Genomic DNA, 18,527 nt, shown 5'->3' with positions numbered 1-18,527 from the left:
TGCGAGTGGCCGCTTCCCCCCGGGGCCCCGGGCAGGAGCACCAGCAGCTATGGCTTCCCCCCCAGGGCCCTGGACAGAAGCACTGGCAGCCCCCACTTTCCCCAGGCTCCAGGGAGGAGTCCCGGCAACTGGGCTCCAGGCAGGAGTGGCTGTCATATAGTAGCCTATTCACGAAATTCACCATTTGCGAGAGTTCTCAACACGGAACCCTCGCGAATGTTGAGACCCTACTGTATAGAATTATCGATGATTTACTTACTTTGAGTCAAACTTCATACAGAGCTCAGTCATTCTTTTTGAATCCCCTTAACAAGTGAAATAAGAAAAAATACAAACTCCATCAATTGCTTGTTAACATGCCAGTCCCTGGAGCAATGGTTCTCGGATTGTGGCTACAGAGTGAGGTCTGCAGAACAAAGAGTTGGACAGGACCCTTCCTTGGATGGTTCAGGCATTAAGGCCTAGCCTATGCTACCACCAGCCACATAGCTGAAATCAAGGTACTTAGCTCTACTTACCCCAGTATCTTAATTGTAGTGAGTCGATGGCAGGCACTCCCCCACCGATTCTGCCTATGCTGCTTCCTTCTGAAGTCCTGGAGTCAATGGGAGAGCACTCGACACTCAATTTATTGCACCTACACTAGATGCGATAATTGACCCCTGCTGGATCAGTTTTTGCCTGCTGATCCTGCAGGTAGTGTAGACGTGTCCTAAGTTGTAGAATATGTTTATATTTCCAACTTGAACAGCCTCTTACCTGTTTAAACATCTCTTCATCCTGGTGAGTTGTTCTCACCAATTCTTGGATGAAGCCAAATGGAAGATTCCTACACAGCATGTATGGTACCAACAGTGACTGCTGCTGCAAAGACCTTTAGTCAAGACAAAAATAAGGGGAAGGGGATTTTTCAGAAAAAAGCTACTAGCCTCACATTTACTAACATAACTAGAAATGGAATGTTGTAACTGTGAGACAATTACTTCTTTCAGGAACAAGCAACTAAGTCTCCAAGTTCTTTTACAAAGGTAATCCTGCAGGGGATGCTGCTGCCAAAACCACATGGAGCTCTTATATAGCTGGAAGAAAACTAATTCGTTCTCTCTTTTACCACTCTCTACTGAAAAGATGACTTGTTCAGCTCATCCTAGTGAAGCAACAGCATTAGGTTTGTTCCATTAACCTCAACCTATTCCTTTTTCCAACTTTAAGGAAAGGATCAAGCCATATTTTCCAAAGTCACACTTTCTATAAGCACACTCGCAACTTAAAAGAGGACTGTTGCTTTTTTCTCTACTGCACACAAAACCACAGTTGTTACTCTAAGGTTCCTCTGTATCAGTGAGTGGCTCCCATTAATTTTGGGAAGTTCATAGAAGGATTATTTTGAACCAATATACCTAAGTTACCTGGATTTTAGTAAATAGGAAAAGAAAAAGTCAGGTCAGAGTTCTCATTTGACATTTTCCATTTACATACTTACGGCTTGTCTATACCAGAAGTGCAATAAATATAAATCCCTGCGTGGGCACACTTATTCCAGAGTACATGTGACTTATTTGGTTTAACTTGAACTGCTTTCACAGTGACATAAGCTGAACAGAATAAGGCCCCCTTATACTGGAATAAGAAGTGTCCACATGAGGGTTTTCCTGGGAGAATTACAGAAGTTAAGTTCACATCTTAATTTATACTGGTATATCTTACCATGTAGACAAAAAACGAGCCAATGTAACGGTACATACTGTGCAATGAAAAGGTGTCCCATTCTGTAGCTGACTTTACTCAAGTTTAATCTGTTTTTATAGACTAACACATCTAATGCAGAATTTATGTATTTCACAACCAACATCAACTTTACTCACCTTGGTTGCGTTAAGGATCCCTGTAGCACCAAAGCGGCATGGGAAATGCACTGTGATCGGATGTTGCTCAGTAACTGGCTAACTGCTGGCTGGCTACACATCTAAGTATATGTAGAAAAATTAATGCAGAATTAGATCATTCTTAGACAAAATATACAGGCACTAGGGTTGTAAAGTCCCATTTAATTAGTTAACCCAGCTGGAGTAGCCCCTGTTCGCAGGGACCCTGAGAGTACTACAGGGCCTGGGCTCTCTAACCAGGCTGGAGCAGTCCCAGTCCGGAGGTGTTGTGCTGCAGGCAGGGAGCTGCTCCAGCTTTTACTTGTTAACCATAACCAGTAAGCCTCATCAGTTTAGGGTGAGACTAACTGCTTAACCATTAATATCCCTAACAGGCAATGCAGTGAACAACTTCTGCATTCATGCAATAAGCAAACACAGGACATATTTCCTGTTAAAGATTTTTCAGCCTTGATTTAATGAGCTGAGCTAAATATTTTCCATTCCACTGCTGGGACAAGTTTAGGTTTACATTAATGGCAAAGGCTGCCGGCCTCAGAGAGGTAGTTCTATGTGGAATAAATAATTTAAAGCAAATTCAAGGGTACAGACAAATGCATGTCAGTCCTCAAAACAATGTCAATTTTACAGATGTCAAATTAACAGAGCAGGGTTCTGAACACAAGCTGAAAAAGGCTAAAGAGAAATTGCGGTAATGAGATTTACAAACAGAACTTCGCATGAAGTTTTTACACAGCTATCATCTACTGCAAACCATCTTTCCTCTCCAGGGAACATGAAGAGAATACAGTCTGAGCATCTATGCAGTTGGAAATACAACTTTTCTCTTCTCTACAATACCTTTGGTGCTTTTCGCTCCTCTATTCCAACTCTGTCAAAACACTCAATGAGGTAGTTCAGCATCTCTGTCTCCTTACAAGTTTCAATGCTGAAATGGTCGCTGCAGGAATCACAAGCACTTACTCCAGCTGAGCCTCCCATGCTTTAAAAAAAAGGAGAGAAAAAATAATCAAGATGTAGCTCTCTGTTCTTTTAATGTCTTGCACGCTCCCAATTTTCTCTGTCAAACAATTTCTTGATATTAGAAGACGCCATCCCAACACAGCACACTCATGCAGACAAGACCTGTAAAAGTTTAGATTTGTGTGACCTGTGTACAAGTTGCTAATTGTTTTGTCCATATCTTGGGATGGGAACTATTCCCACAATTCATTTTCTCTGCTTGCAAACCAAGCAACCAAATGGGATTCCTAAAGGGGGAACAAGATGGACCAGATGTTTGACAGATGATAAAAAGCATATAAAAACAATGGGCCTTTATAAATGTGTCCTGCAAACTGTGAGTTACAGAGGTGAAGCAGCCATCAGTCATCAAGCAGTGATACTTATAGCTAATTGCACCCTATGGTTCTGCACTTTATGGTTTCCAAGTTACCTGAGCAGCAACACTGAGAAAGTATTAAACCCTCCCCACTCAGCTGCTTCACATTCTCTCTCTCAGGCATTGACTGTAAGTTCAACCACAATCACTTTTTTGGTATAATTTTTTAATTCATTTTTTTTCAGCACACACAATTGGTTAGTATAACAAGTCACAGAAGGCAGGTTAATTTCTTCCTATCCGATCATGTAACAGAATGCTACTTTTAAATTAGAATTTCATGTAATTTGGCTGGGACTGAAGTGAAGTTCACTGGTCTGTAATTCTCCAAATCATAGGTATGTAAGGTTGGAAGGACCCCAAGAAGTTACCTAGTCATTTCCTCCTCTCCATCCCCATACACTAGTATACCAGGATCATCTCAGGTAGGTATTTTGTTTTTTTAAGACTGGCTCCCCATGTATTTCCCTCCAGGTCTCCAATACAACAGCTCACTTTTAGGAATCAAGATATTTTCAATAACAGTTCAGCCACTCCATCCTTTTGTTCTGTCAGAATTCTTCTATATACCACTAGCCCTTACAACACACATTAGGTTATCAACCCATACCAGCACCTCCCTTTGGCTACCTCTATCTCAGGCAGTATCTCATATTTATTACCTTGGGGTAGGCACTCACCACCATCCTCTATTTTACAGACATGAAAAATGAGAGAAAAAGTGACTTGCCCAAGATTACAAAGGAAATCCATGACAGACACAGGAACAGAACCCAGTTCTCCTGGATCCCTGTTTGTGCCTCTATTCCCTATCTCTCTACCTTTCCAATTCAAACCTAGCAATTTTATGCAATATGCACATCTCATTTTATAAGAGTGGTTTACAACTATGTAGCTACTACCTATAACAAGTTTTAAAAAATAAAACAAGAACAGTGCCAGCATGGTAGATCTTACAGTTATATTTCATAAGGCCATTTTTCAGGGTCTCTAGATATGTCTACACAGCCCACAGAAACCTGCAGCTGGCCTGTACCAGCCCTCTTGGGCTCACGAGCCTCAGGCTGGAGCACAGGCTCTAGGAGCCAGTGGAGTGGGAGGGTCTCAGACCTCCAGCACAGAAGTCTGCACAGCAATGCCATTTTTATTTGCTGTGGAGATTCACTGTCTCCCGTTGCTAATTTCTCCACCCTAACAACCATCTTGGGCCTACTGACCTGTTATTGGTTCTCTCTCTGATCCAATGTAAAATTACATATTTGTGTACTTTTCTCCATGTGGTCTCTTTCTGGCAGTTTGAATTTCTCACTTTCCACCTGACAATCACCCCCCACCCTTTATTTGTAGAATATTAACTTCTTTTCATAGAAGATTATTCAGACCAAGGTTAGTTACTTTGCAGGCAACTTCACAGCTGTATATGTTTATTACATATGCAAAGTGCTCTGGAATCTTTCAAAATAAAAGTTGTTGCATAAACATTAGATTGTCACATAAGTTCTTTAAAATGATATTCCCTGCACTCAGAATGTAATATACCAACACAGCCGCTTGAAGTATGGCTGTCCCACAATATACTACATTGCACAGTGTTAACACTTGGACTGCATTTTCAATAGCACATGGGTAAGATCTGAAATTAAAGCAAAGGGTGAAAATGACAATTCCCTGTATACACAATACAGAACTTTAATCTGTGGATCAGAAGATGGGAGTTTATACAACTCACCTCTCTGAGAATCATCCAGCAACTATTTATTAAATTTATAGCTTTCAACTTTGTCACAATAGCTAGGTCCTAATATTAAACCACAGACAACAGCAGACGTAAGAGCTAGAAAGGTCTTGTAGGACTTTCCTCCACTCCTGTGCATGACTGGATTTCTCCCTTGTACAGCACTTCCCAGTTCTCTATCTAGTTTTGTTCTAGAAGTCCCAAGCAATGATGTTTTAATTTTGAGAGGATACATCAAATACTCAGATTTCCCTAATTCAAGAATTTTTAAGAAGTAACACAGCCTAAATTCTCCTTTTAAAAGGTCTCTTTGCTCTTTCTTGTACTCAGAAAGAAGCATTCTAACTCAACTACATGAGACAATGAGCACAATATTCCAAGCACATGGATTAGATTGTCGTCGTGATGACAGAGCCTCTAGTGTCCTAAAATGGTGGCCAGCCTCAGATCTCTCAGCCTGGGTAAGACTGAAGGAGGATTAAAGTGTTAAATACCACAGAAATTTTATAGAGCTATTGTTTTCCAAAAAGCTCCCCTCTTTTCCAAAGGGCATGTTTCCTACATACTACTCCCATATCCATCTCCTAATTTAGCTAAGTGCAAAGGAAAAGAATCTATGACAATACGTTTCTTCTGTGGTTTTTTAATAAGGATATCACAATCAACATCACTCGTGGCCAGACCAAAAACGCAGATTACTTAGAAGTGACGAACATGCATTCAGGTAGTTTTTCATTTGAAGTTGAAAGGAGGCTGACAGACCGTGATGCACATTCAGCAGTTATTCTTAAACTACACACATGGATAAAGAAGATGGAGCCCTTCTTTGTCACTCCTACAGACATCTGTTGCCTGATCCATCCAACATTCAAACAAATTTATTTTCAGGGCTAACAAGTTAACCTTCACATGAACACTTCCAGTCTCATTTCATTATAATGTATTTCAGTGCCATACAAATGGAACTAAGAGTCCCAAATGTATCAGTCTTTACCACAATGCATCCCAAGTGGCTGCTAATTTCCACTTGGGCATTTGAGAATCAGATGTGCTTCACAGATTAAAGGACAGATACTCAGCCAGAGTAAATAGCTGCAGTTCCATTAAGTTCAATGGAACTGAACCAGTTTATATCAGTTGAGGATCTGGCTCTGGCTCTCACCCACTACTAAACTTTGTCCTCCTTTCCTTTGTCCTCCATTTAGCAGAAGTGTTTCTACAAAGGTAGTACTGAATTTGAAGATGTAGTTTTAGATGAGCAACATTCCTCATATCATACATGTCACTTCAGACCTCGTGATCTTTAAAACTGAAGGGCAACATGACTAACATTTCCTTTACTTTGAATCACCTCTGTTTAACAAGAATGACCAATTAGACTTCGTTACACAGGTTAATTTTTCATCTCCTATTATGACCCATCCAGGTTATCTCATTTATTTATTTCCAAAGCTCCTCAAACTGTTAGTTCCTAGAGCACCCAAACATGCAAATTACAGTCTATTTCTCCAATACCTGGACCCAAACTGGACACAAGAAAAATCACCATCTTCATTTTCTTCATCACTACTGTCCCCAGACACATCAGAAACGGCAAGGAAGAGGAGGGAGAAAGGGTTGTCGTACATACTACCACAAAAGTGAAAAAGGCCATCAGAAAACAAAACAGATTTTAAAATGAAAAGAAAGCACGAAAAGTAAAAATGCTACAGTCTTCCCTTCTAATTTATATCAAAATTCTTCCTAAACATGCAGCAAACAATGGTTAATACAATCTATGACATTAAAGAAGTCATAGGCTAACATGCTCCAGCACACTACTGACAATGATGGCATCTACACTATCAAGTTCTTAGAAAATATTTTTCGAAAGAAGGGGCTCTTTCAAAATATCCAGCAGAGCATCTACAGACAAGATGTGTTTTTTCGAAATTAAATCGAAAGAACACAACACTCCTTTTGAAAGCACTCTTTCACTCCCATTTCAGGAAGAGCACCTTCCTTTGAAAGCTTCTTTCAAAAGAAAACAAGGGTAGATGCTCCACAGGCGCCCCCCCCCCCCACTTTTTTTTTTTCTTTTTGAAAGAGCAGTCCTCATGGCACCTGATTTTTCAATCTCTGACCCGTTCTTTTGTAAGAGCAGGGGCTGTGTGGACGCTCTCTTTAGGATGAGCGGATCATTCTTTTGATCCGCTTGTGTGTGTGGATGCACACTTTGGAATGAAGTTCTTTCAGAAGAGATCTTCTGGAAGGATTTTTTTTTTCCAACAGATCGATGTTGGGCAGATGTAGCCTTTGAGTTATTTACATATCAAAATATTAAACATTTATACACAACTAATGAGGAAACAATGAGAGCCTTGAGAAAAATTATAGCATAAATGTAAACCCTTCAATCTCAGACTCTGAGCTGCTCAACCAAACCACAGCATTTGCAGAGTAAATGAGACACAACCCAAAAGACTGTTTGCTGGTTTCTCCTGCGAAGACTGGGGGACCCTGGAAACGGCTAGCAAACAGAGAACATTAGTACCGGTCTTTGTTGACAAAGAGAAGTTAAACTATCATTCTGATTTATACACTAAGGAGTCAAATCTAACACACTTTGCCAAACAAGTGCATTCAACAAACGAAGTGAAGAGCTGTTTGAAAGACTATCCAGCAAGAGTGACTGAACTGGAATTTCAACAGAAGACAGACAGTTTACCAGGAAGGGGGCGGGGGTAGGAGGAGAGTAAAAGAAAGGGGAAATATAAAACAATATTGCTACCTTAATGCCAATTACATAAAATGCCAGCTAAAAAGGCTTAGTACTTTGGCAGCCAGGGCCTGTTAGCAAATCAACATATTAGCTCAACACAAACACAAAAATCAACTCTCGGTAAGTAGAATGAGCTCAGTACAGAGACAAGTTCTTCCAAATAGCATCAATGCACCACACCCTGCACTGCACATGTAATAGACACTGTTTATGCTTGTGAATTACCTAGAAGGAATCCTGTTTAGAAAAGAGGAACGCCTACTCAAGGTACTGGACAAAGCAGTAAACAAAGGTGGACCCACTGTTGTGGGCCTCTGTCTGGACGAGCTGACTGGCACAGTTGGAGGACTGGTAAGCATGACTGGAGGATTTGGTGAGCTAGTTGGGATGGAGATATTCAAGAAGCGTGGACTATGAGAAGCTGAAAAACCCACAGAGTGGGTAATAGTATATGGGCGGTATCTTGGAGAGCAGGCCTGGACTCCAGAAGAACTTGCCGCTGTGAGATGAGGGCTTACAGAAATGGAAGGGAAAGATGTGGTGGCAAGTGAACTGGCTGATGGGGTGACAGATGAATCAGTTACTGGAACATGGCTTGAGAAACTGTTACTAGGAGATGGACTAGTCCCATAGAGACTAAATCAATTAAGGGGGAAGAAAAGAAGAAGAAGAAAAAAAAAGTCATTTCAGACACAAGACAGGTGACATAGAGAGAGAAAATGAACAGAAACACTCCAATACTATTAACCATTCGATGTATGTATATTCCTTGTAACATATCACATACAACATTTTACCTAGTGATTCTCATTTTAGACTTTTTGCAATATTCAATCAATTTCATTGCTTGGATTATACATTTGAAAGTGAACCTAGCTGAATATCTGGCTCTTCAGTTAAGCGAGACCCCAATTACTTCATAGCATATAAAGTCAGAATGAGCCCAGGATCATCTAGTCTGACCTTATGCACACTGCAGGCCACAGAACCTCACCCACTCACTCCTGTAATAGGCCCATAACCTCTGGCCCAATTACTGACCTCAAATCATAATTTAAAGACTGAAGTAAAGAGAATCCACAATTTACACTCATTTAAACCTAAGAGTGATTGTGCCCCATGCAGCAAAAGAAAGTAAAAAAACAACCCAAGGATCTCTGCCAATCTGATGTGGGGGGAACCTTCTTCCTAACCCCACAAAGGTGGGCCATGTCTACACTAGCCACAGACTTCGAAATGGCCATGCAAATGGACATTTCGAAGTTTACTAATGAAGCGCTGAAATACATATTCAGCGCCTCATTAGCATGCGGGCGGCTGTGGCACTTCGAAATTGACATGCCTCGCCGCCACGCGGCTCGTCCTGACTTTCATTTAATGTCAAGCCTAAACTTGTTTTTATCTATTTGTCTTCAACAAAGCTATAATAATTTATATCAGCTGAGGACCTGGTCTTCATTAAAAATATGCATTTAACCATCGAAGACCAGTCAAAAAGGGGGAAGAACACGCTGGTACATGAGGATGAAACATTTTTTTAAATCCTGCATACCTCCTCAATAGTAACAGAGAAGGAGCCATGCTAGTCTATACACTATCAAAACAAAAAGCAGTCAAGTAGCACTTTAAAGACTAGCAAAATAACGTATTAGGTGAGCTTTCGTGGGACAGACCCACTTCTTCAGAGTCTGTTCTAGTATAGCTATGGTCTGAAGAAGTGGGTCTGTCCCACGAAAGCTCACCTAATACATTATTTTGCTAGCCTTTGAAGTGCTACTTGACTTCTTTTTGTTTCCATGCTTCCTGCTTTTGTGGCATTTTAAAGCCCATATGAAGCAGAGCACATTAAATGCAGGTACTCAGGGTTTGTTTACACTACAGAGGCTAGAGTGATACAACAGCACCGCAGGTTTGTAACCCCATAATGTAGACACCATAGCAACAGAAGGGGTTTTTCAGCCACTGTAGTAATTTCTCATCTTGGAGGTAGTGAGGCTGACAGAATCATTGTCCCACTGAACTAGCAATGTCTACACCAGAGGTTAAATGGTCATGGAAACATACCTCATGAGAGTACCATGTGTCACGCTTTGAGTTACATACTTACGTCAATCTGCCTTTTAAGTGCAGACAAGGCCTTTAAGTCTCACCTTTACCCACAATTACAGAAGCAGCAATTTAGGGTACCCAAAGTTACCTGGACAGGGAACTGGAACCAAAGGAGCCCAAATTACACAATATTGGACTTGTTCCTGGGTTGGAGCCAGTGTTTAGAATTAGATTTCTGTCAGGTGACCGGGCAGCTGCTGCAATTGGCTGGGACGTGGCTGTGAGGCTGGCAAATGGGTTTTCGTCCCTCGACTGCGTGGACATCATCAGAACTTCCATTAAAATCTGGCCAATCAAGTCCTTAAAATCTGAGAATACTGAAGAAGACAGCAAGAAAATTAGTGACCACTGCGATAATAATTCTACTGAGGAACCTGACTGGTTAACGCAACCAAATTCTTTTCTTCTCTTTCTGTACATTAAATGCTATTGCTGCCAATAGCAATAAAGTAGGTTACTTTATTTTAACTTCAAAAAATTATTATGATGCAATGCAATATTGAATACTTCAATTAAACAGTATATGAAAGATTCAAAACCCTGGCAACATTAGCAAAATAATTTGCTAACAGGGTGATCAGTTTTGTTCTTAGTCTGACTATTACAGCTACCGCTCTGCATCTTCACAAAACAAAAAAAGCAGTCCTGCAGTACTTTGAAGACTAGCAAAATGATTCGTTGACGAGCTTTCATGGGAGACACTCACATCTTCAGCTCTGGATCTGAAGTGGGTTTGTCCCACGAAAGCTTGTCACCTAATAAATCATTTTGTTAGTCTTTAATGTGCTACGAAACTGCTTTTCAGTTTTGTTAAGGCAGTTGACTTCAATAGCAGTTTCTTCTGCTCAGCATCTTGCAGCATGTTGCCTTCTTCCATGTACTGTGGCCCCATTGCAATGGCATCTTCTGATGACAAATGTATTTTGTGCTCAAGAAAAGTCTACATAAAGCAGAGGACAACTAGAAAAGCTCAAGCATCACTATAACATTATTTATATGACTAGCCAAATAAAAAGCTAGAGATGAAACTGAACAGCTAGCCAGCCACCCCACCCTAATCTTTGAAAATAATTACAGGAATCCTCCAATTTGTTCTTTCATGCCATAACTAACAAAATGGAAACCAAGGAAGTCAACAGAATTGCCAGGCTCCTGCGCAAGGTTGGAGAGGGAACCTTAGGCAGAAGAGGCCAGCCAGCCCTCAATGCTGCCCAGACTGCACCATGCCCCTGCCCCAGTCAGCCCTTAGAACCACCCAGACTGTACTACCTAGGGATCTGGAGACAATTTACAGAGCCCCCTGACACTGCAGTGGTAGTAGCATCAGCAGCCGAGCGCCTTGGGTCCCTCTGAATCTGTGGGACCCAAGGCAGTTGCTTTTGCCCCCTCCCTCCCAGGCAGTGGGTCTGATGGGAATGGCTTAAGTTCTTACCTTCTCTTGGGTTCTGCTTAAATTGCTCAGAGAATGAACTGAGAAAGATGACGTCTCTGTCTCGGTCCTTCCAGGATACTCTGAAGATCTTACAGACAAGCTGTAAGGCCTGCTCCTCAGAGACTTCAGATCCTGATGGAGGCTCCTTGTGGAGGGAAGAGGAAATCGTTTTTTGCAATCATTTTGGTTTGGCTTATGGAAGTCAAGAGTTTCTCCAGGTGCAATGCTACACCTTAATTCAGCTCTGGTGGCTCACAGCAATATCAAACAAAACCCAACACTTATTACCCAATGATACTGGAAAGAAAATGTTCTGGAAGGCTTCTTGCACATCAGTCCAATAAGTCATGACCACAGGCTGGTAGCATTTTCTGGATACTTATGAAAGGGCAGTTATACAAGTACCAAAATATTTCAGAAAGAAAAATTATGCAAAGAAGAGTTATAGGGGAAATGAAATAATGATTTCATGCAGCAATAAAGTGAAGTGCAACTGGCCTACATGATACTAAGGACAGCTCTGGAGGCAGGTAAAGCTTACAAGGAGTTAGTTCTATGGGGATTTAAATTTTATTTAATGTCCATTCAGAGTAGACAGCAGTTCCTTTCTTTTTAAGATTTCATCTCAAACTGAAAACAAAGATTCTCCCCACTCTTTTTAATTCCAACCTTGGTTTTGAGAAAAAAGACCAGTGAAAAAATTGTGTCCATACAGCACTTAAAAATAGTTTCCAGTTAGCTGGCTTACAAAATATTAAATACTGAGGAATGGTCTTTATTCATGGCCCAAACCAAGTCTCTGAAGTCAGAGCACTGCCATTTCCATTCAATGAGAGTAGGAGCAGTCTCATGGCACAAGTCAGTGTCTGTTCTAAAACAGAACTCCACATGGAAATTCCACTATAAATGAAATTGCAGTTTGCACGCTGTGATGCCTGGAAGCAACTGGGGATTTCCAGTTGCTACACGAGAGCTGAATGAATGTAAATAGCTACCAGTATAGTTCATAAGCACTTGGTCAATGAAAGAATACAAAAAAAATAAAATAAAATGAGAAAATTAATTCTGATACCAAGTGAAAACTTGTAGTTGTAAGACTTGGGTAGAACTGTTACGAAGAGCTACACGGCTAATCTAGTTTTTGTTATACTCAACCTCAAAACTTTGCCTCTCTTTGAAAAGAGTTGGACAAAGTTTTCAAGAACATCTGCCTCATTCCTCTCCTTCCTTTCCTTCGTAAAGGCAAGTTAACTGTATTCAATTCTAAGGTAAAACAAGCTTCTCAGCAGTTCTTCCCTTCAAGAAGTGGTCACCCTAATAACAAGAAGTGAACAACAGTGGTTTTACAAAGGTATTCCCTGTAAGCTGTGTGCTTGTGTGGCTGCTCAGGGGATATTCAGAGACTGTACAGCTGACTAAGCAGAGCACCTTAAGCAAGGCTTTGGGTTTCTATTGCACATTTGCACTTGTCTTGGTGTATGTAAAATATTATTCCACACATGGGTGGTAAAGATGAGAGGGAACATGGGTGATAGCACATTTTAGGGGGAGTGGATGCAAAAATAGCTCAAGAAATAAGGGAATCAAATTTCATATAATTGTTATCTGCAAAGAAGGAGGGAGTTAGTAATTAGACATTTGCAGAACATGAATGTAACCAGCAACCTTTGTTCTCTATCAAGGCTGGCAAGAATAACTTGTACTGTAATTAGACAGAAGACTCACTCAAGAACACAGAAAATATTTGTTGCACAAAGTTCAGTTGCTTCTGCCTAAAACCATTTCTTCTTTTCCCTTCACCACTTACAAGAAAAAATTCTGCACTTGAAGTTCTATGATTAGTTAACATTCCACCAATTGTCAAATGCCTTTTGTTGGGACACAATGGTGACTATTGCTTTTACCTCAACTCTTCCTTATTCCATCACACCACAACCCATCTTTTCTATTCTCTTACCTTCCCGTTAGCAAATTCTGATTTGTTAATGGTAACAATTGACCTAAACAATACAATTCTTCTGAAGTGGTCTACATTGAAATAGCTTGAACCCACTGCCTGTGCTCTCTTTTTATTGGGCACACGTTTCCAACACATGCTAAAGTTGTCTGTTACACAAAGTAAAAAAGGCCAGATCATACTGCAATGACAAAAACCCAGCAAATGTGATTGTAAGACACAGCACCTAAGAGATGGAAAAAGCCTAGTGGATCAAAACCCATTCTTTTTGAAGAGTATGGTATATTTATCAGATAAAACAGATCAGATCAGATATTCACCTGATACTGAACTTTAAGAGAATTAGGATAAAATCAATATATTCTGAAAAATTGTTCTCTTTAAAAAAGAAAGATTCCTGGGGGAGGGAGAACATGCAAGTTAGAAAAATTAATCAACAACTAAAAAATAAAAATAATAAAATAATTGGACTCTGATTAGCGTTCAAAGGGCAACTCCAGACGCAGCGGAGACTGCCTCGCTTTCCTTGTCACTTCCACAAAAGTTATCACTATTTCCCATTTTTCATCCTTCCTCTGCAGCCAAGAAACAATACATAAGGTTTATGGCCCTCAAATAACCTAGAAGCCTGGGCAGAATACAGTATTCAATTCACAACTGTAAGGCATGTACAATTAAAGTGTTACTATTTCTATTTCACACAGCTCAAGAACCTACTGAGAATAAAATCCCAAACTCTTCTGCTTCCTCTTCACAAACAAAAGGCTTCAATGCTGAAATTATTAAAATAACCAAGTTATTAAAAAAATCCAGTTTTCCATGCAGAGAACAGGGAAGGAAGTTTCCGACTTAAAAATGGGTTTGGGGTGCCTTCTTTCCAATTCATTCACTCAGAGTAGTGAGAAGGCTAAAGAATTAAACCAAGTTTGCAAAGCTTCTTCGTACTCACCACTGAACCCCTCCCCCATTCAGACATCCTTGATTTGAAACTAATTTCACAACAGCACAATGGAAGCTGTCTGACTGCCTGGCTTGCAACCAGCGTCTGCTCAGAGAAATAAGTTCTGCAGTAAGGTTAGTGCAACATGGCTCAAAGCCAGACTTTCACTGACTGAGCTTATTACAGATAGTGCAGACAAAGGCTTAGAAGGAGAACTGAAAAAATGGTGATGAAAGCTTGTCTGCATCCACATTAAGGGCAGAACAATGCTACAAAGACAGATCAATCTAAGCTATGCAGTTTGAGTTACGTTCGCAGCATAACTCATATCACTGCAGCTTAAATCTACTTCCCATGAGGGCCACACAAAAAACAAAAAAACAACCCTCTCCCCTCAATTCCCCTTACTCATCTTGTTCTGTTGGAGTACTGGACTCAACAGGAGAGTGATCGATGGCCAATTTAATGGGTCTTTACTAGATATGCTAAATTGACCACCAGTGATTTAATTGCTGCAGTGGTGATCCACCCCATAGTGGAGATAAGTCCTAAGGCTGCAGCTCTACCACTGGACCCAGAGTCAGGTTATAATTTTGGAATGAATTTGATCTTTGGATCGGATTACTCCCTGCTCTGCTCATCAGAGTCCCATCACTCGTCTGGATGGGTAGGAGAGCTAGGTGCTCTTATTTCTCTTTTGCATGGATACCACCACCACCACTTAATTGATTGCTTTTCATTGAAATCTGAAAGCACTTTACAAAAGGAGGAAGGACATGGTCTTCAAAATTATACCAATTATTTCCCCTAACACCTGCTCACTTTGATCTAATCCACATTGCAGAAAAATCAGATTTCAAGGGTTAAACTTATTTTATTGCAAGATACAATAATCCTCCTTACACCACAAGACCAATTTTCCAGAGTCCATCAACCACATTGTTGAAGGCATTATGCAGAAAATACTCTGAGACCATCCAGTCGCTTGCTACAAAAGTTCATGAGTTCTGTCTTTTTTCAGATTTGACCAGGGATTTGAGGAAGTGAGTATAGTTAAAGCCTGGAAGCTGGATACTTCCCAAAAACATGTATGTGCGCATAAACGTGAATGATACAACAGAAGACAGATTAAGAACAATACTGTATATTGCTCTTTCACCAGTCTGGCTACTGTTCCACTTCAGATACACCCTTTGGGGGGACGTACGAAGTATGATTCTGATTAGGGACATTTCCCTAAGTGTGATTTAATCCTCTGGAGGTAAAAAGGAAAGCAAAGACAGTATCACAAAGCTCATCTAACAGTTCATCTGGTTCACTAACACAAAAGTCTAAGACAATGTGTTCACAAAACAAATTTAGTATTTTATGAAAAAGCAGCATGGATAGCATTCAGTAAAAGAGTGGTGGCTCAAACTTAAACATTAGGTCACACAATTCAAGTAAACTTTCTTACCAAATGCAAGAGCTAAGAGAGTTTCTACGTCTAGCCTCAAATGAAACACTCTGACTAACCAACCTTATCAGTCAGGCTCCTTTTCTCTCTGCGATCACTCTCATCAACCTCCATGTTTTCTATTCCTGAATCTACATCCACCTGGGACATACTGTAAAAGGAAAGAAGGAAAAAAGCCCATTAACTGCTGGAAACCCAAAGATAGTTCTTTATGAAGATGCTGACTGAAGGAATGTTCTCTTAAATGGAAACTGCTCAGGAAATAGGACAGATGCCTAGAAATTGTCTGATCCATAAATGTGGCAATTAAAAGTTACTAGCCAATAAATGAGTTGCTTAGATATGCTTCTCATATTATGTTTGCTATAAGTACAAGAAATTTCGTAAGCAGGGAAATTAAAATGTACAGACATTCCATCCTACAATTTATTTTTAATACAGTTACTAAATCATGCCCACCAGCATAGAATCACAGAATACTAGGACTGGAAAGGACCTCGAGAGGCCATTGAGTCCAGCCCCCTGCCCCAATGGCAGGACCAAGTACTGTCTAAACCATCCCTGGTCACTTGCATGCTGGTCACTTTAGTGTTTAGGATGACCCTCTGTATTGTAATAATTTAGGAGAGGGAGACTCCATTAAAGAGACTGGACAAAATCACAAGGTAGGAAATTATAACATTTTATACTTGTCCGTTAATATAGCTATAAGTGGAAGAGTGTATTTTCTTTGTACATGCAGTATTTAAATGGCCTGTAGAACAATATCTGCCTAGCAACATAAGCAGTGATTTTTACCTTTTTTCACAGGAGACACCATCAATATCCATGCTCTGGGACCGGGAGAGAGACTGAGATTGCGTTTCAAGACTGTTAGACGGGGAACTGCTGAGTGAACTCACTCCCTCACTGCTCTGGCTTCGATGGGCTACTGCTAAAGAAAAGCAACAACCAGGTAAGTGCTGCAGAGATGGGAAGCCACCACACAACTATCCACTGAGGTCAATGTAGCTTTTTGTAATCATTTCTCAAACCAACTATTAAGGATTCCTGGAAATGCGTTACAAATATTGTTGCCTCTGAACTACTATATGGCCGAACGAAAGCTAGTCCATCTGTATTGCCTCTTCCCTGTCTGTAGAAGGAAAGTTAAGAATACTTACCTGCAACATAAGTGAGTGAATGGAAGCTTAATTCATGGCTGTGAAATACTCAGGGCTCCCTCCAAAAACAGCACCATTGTTGTTTTTTTTAAAATAAACTCCTTGTGCTCTCTTCATCTGAGTGATAAGTGAAGCTATAATAATTCTATGTTTTAACTGTACCAAAGCTTAAATATTGTAAAGATTTAGAAGTTTGAGAGTGATTTACAACAGAGCTTAAAAGGAGGACTACAAGAAATTTATCTCCTTTTGCAACCTGCTCAGGAGAGAAATGTGGGTATATCAAATACCTACTCAGTTCAATAATGCCCCTCTTCCACTTCTCTTGCTCTGAAAACCTGTACTGAATACAAATGCCTGAAGCTAGGGTGACCACAATGACCTATGGCAAACACAGGACACCAGCCTCCAGAGATGGCGTCAGGGCTGCCGTTCCATGTCAGGGCTCCTTGGTGACGGGGGCTGCTGCTCCAGCGTGAGGCATCGGGGATGGGGGCTCTGCAGCCTCCAGTGGGGAGGCACCAAGGATGAAGGGGACTGGAATATGGGGGCTCCAGAAGCCCTTGATGGGGGACGTTTCAAAGCCTCCTGGCAGGGGCATCACACAACAAGGCAGGAGCTGCCTCCCTGAGGAATGGGACGCTGGGGAACAAGGCAGCCAAGCCACAGAGGGGCTCCCTGCCAGCAGGTGCTGCCTCCCGTACGTGTAGGGCACCAGGAAGTGAGGCAGCGACCCCAATGTAATTGTCCAGCAGTGGGAGCTGCCAGTGTGGGGTGCTGGGGAAAGGGGGCAGTTGCCCCACAGAGCACTTCCCCTGCAGCAGGAGCTGCTGCCACAAAGATGCAGAGCTCCAGAGAACAGGGCAGTCACCCAGTGGAGAAGCTCCCTGGCAGGAGAGGCTGCCACCCCATGACAAAGGATGCCATGGATCAGGAAACCTGCCAAAATATGGGACAGTTTGCATTTTCTTTAAAAAGTCAGGACACCTGTGCAACAGCTTAAATAAGGGACTGTCCCAGTAAAAAAAGGGATGGATGATCAGTGAGAGAGGAAGGTAGTCCATACTGGATATTTGATGCAATTTCCCTACAGCTGTGTGAGGTCAGTCAGTTTTTAAAAATTAATCCTAAAGCAAGTAAATAATGTACATGATGTTAATAGACAAAACAAAAACAATACTTGGCTTGTAGAAGCTGACTGACCAAATCAGAAGAAGCGTCTCACAGCAAATTGTTGCCACGTTTTAACGTTCATGGAGTCAGTTTATAGATATCTTATTAGCTATGCGCAGCTTTTGCTGTCCACTGGTCTGAGTCCCATCCCGTCTGTTGGCAAACCATCCATACAGACAGTCACACATGCTAACAGTTTGCACCTAAAGTAGTTTATATGCAAATCCATTTTTGTATCTGGGTTTTATCTGGAAGAAAAAGGATTTTCTCTTGCCAGCCCTACTGTCTGAATTCATCAAACTCTCTTGAGGCAAGTTGGGTAACATTATCTCTGGTTCCCATCAGCACAATGCCAGTGTGCATCATCATGAGCAAGGAGAGGAACTAAGCTTACTCCCTGGGCACATCTTCACTATAGCTACGTCTACACTGGGATGCTACATCGAAATAGCTTATTCTGAAATCGAAATAAGCTTTTTTCGATGAATAGAATCTACACATCCTCCAGGGCTGGTGCTGTCGACATTCAACATC

The 18,527-nt window shown here is 41.1% G+C and overlaps 1 protein-coding gene across 5 annotated transcripts in view; it reads right to left on the bottom strand.

Moving 5' to 3' along the window:
* The window catches only part of UBE4B (ubiquitination factor E4B), an 85,656-nt gene that overhangs the window by 38,275 nt on the left and 28,854 nt on the right, over window positions 1-18,527 (bottom strand). For 2 of the 5 annotated variants that reach the window (XM_074975726.1, XM_074975728.1), the window contains exons 3-11: window positions 16,456-16,591; window positions 15,721-15,808; window positions 11,305-11,449; window positions 9,961-10,189; window positions 7,989-8,399; window positions 6,518-6,631; window positions 2,727-2,868; window positions 1,866-1,966; window positions 760-874 (exon numbers count right to left, since the gene is read on the bottom strand). In XM_074975726.1, coding sequence (XP_074831827.1) covers window positions 760-874; window positions 1,866-1,966; window positions 2,727-2,868; window positions 6,518-6,631; window positions 7,989-8,399; window positions 9,961-10,189; window positions 11,305-11,449; window positions 15,721-15,808; window positions 16,456-16,591 — 1,481 coding nt within the window. The remainder of the gene's footprint in view (window positions 1-759; window positions 875-1,865; window positions 1,967-2,726; window positions 2,869-6,517; window positions 6,632-7,988; window positions 8,400-9,960; window positions 10,190-11,304; window positions 11,450-15,720; window positions 15,809-16,455; window positions 16,592-18,527) is intronic. The other 3 variants (XM_074975727.1, XM_074975730.1, XM_074975731.1) reach the window with 3 other exon arrangements.

The sequence above is a fragment of the Carettochelys insculpta genome, chromosome 23, assembly GCF_033958435.1.
Source record: "Carettochelys insculpta isolate YL-2023 chromosome 23, ASM3395843v1, whole genome shotgun sequence".
Lineage (NCBI taxonomy): Eukaryota > Metazoa > Chordata > Testudines > Carettochelyidae > Carettochelys > Carettochelys insculpta.
This window is presented reverse-complemented; position numbering and strand designations above follow the sequence as displayed.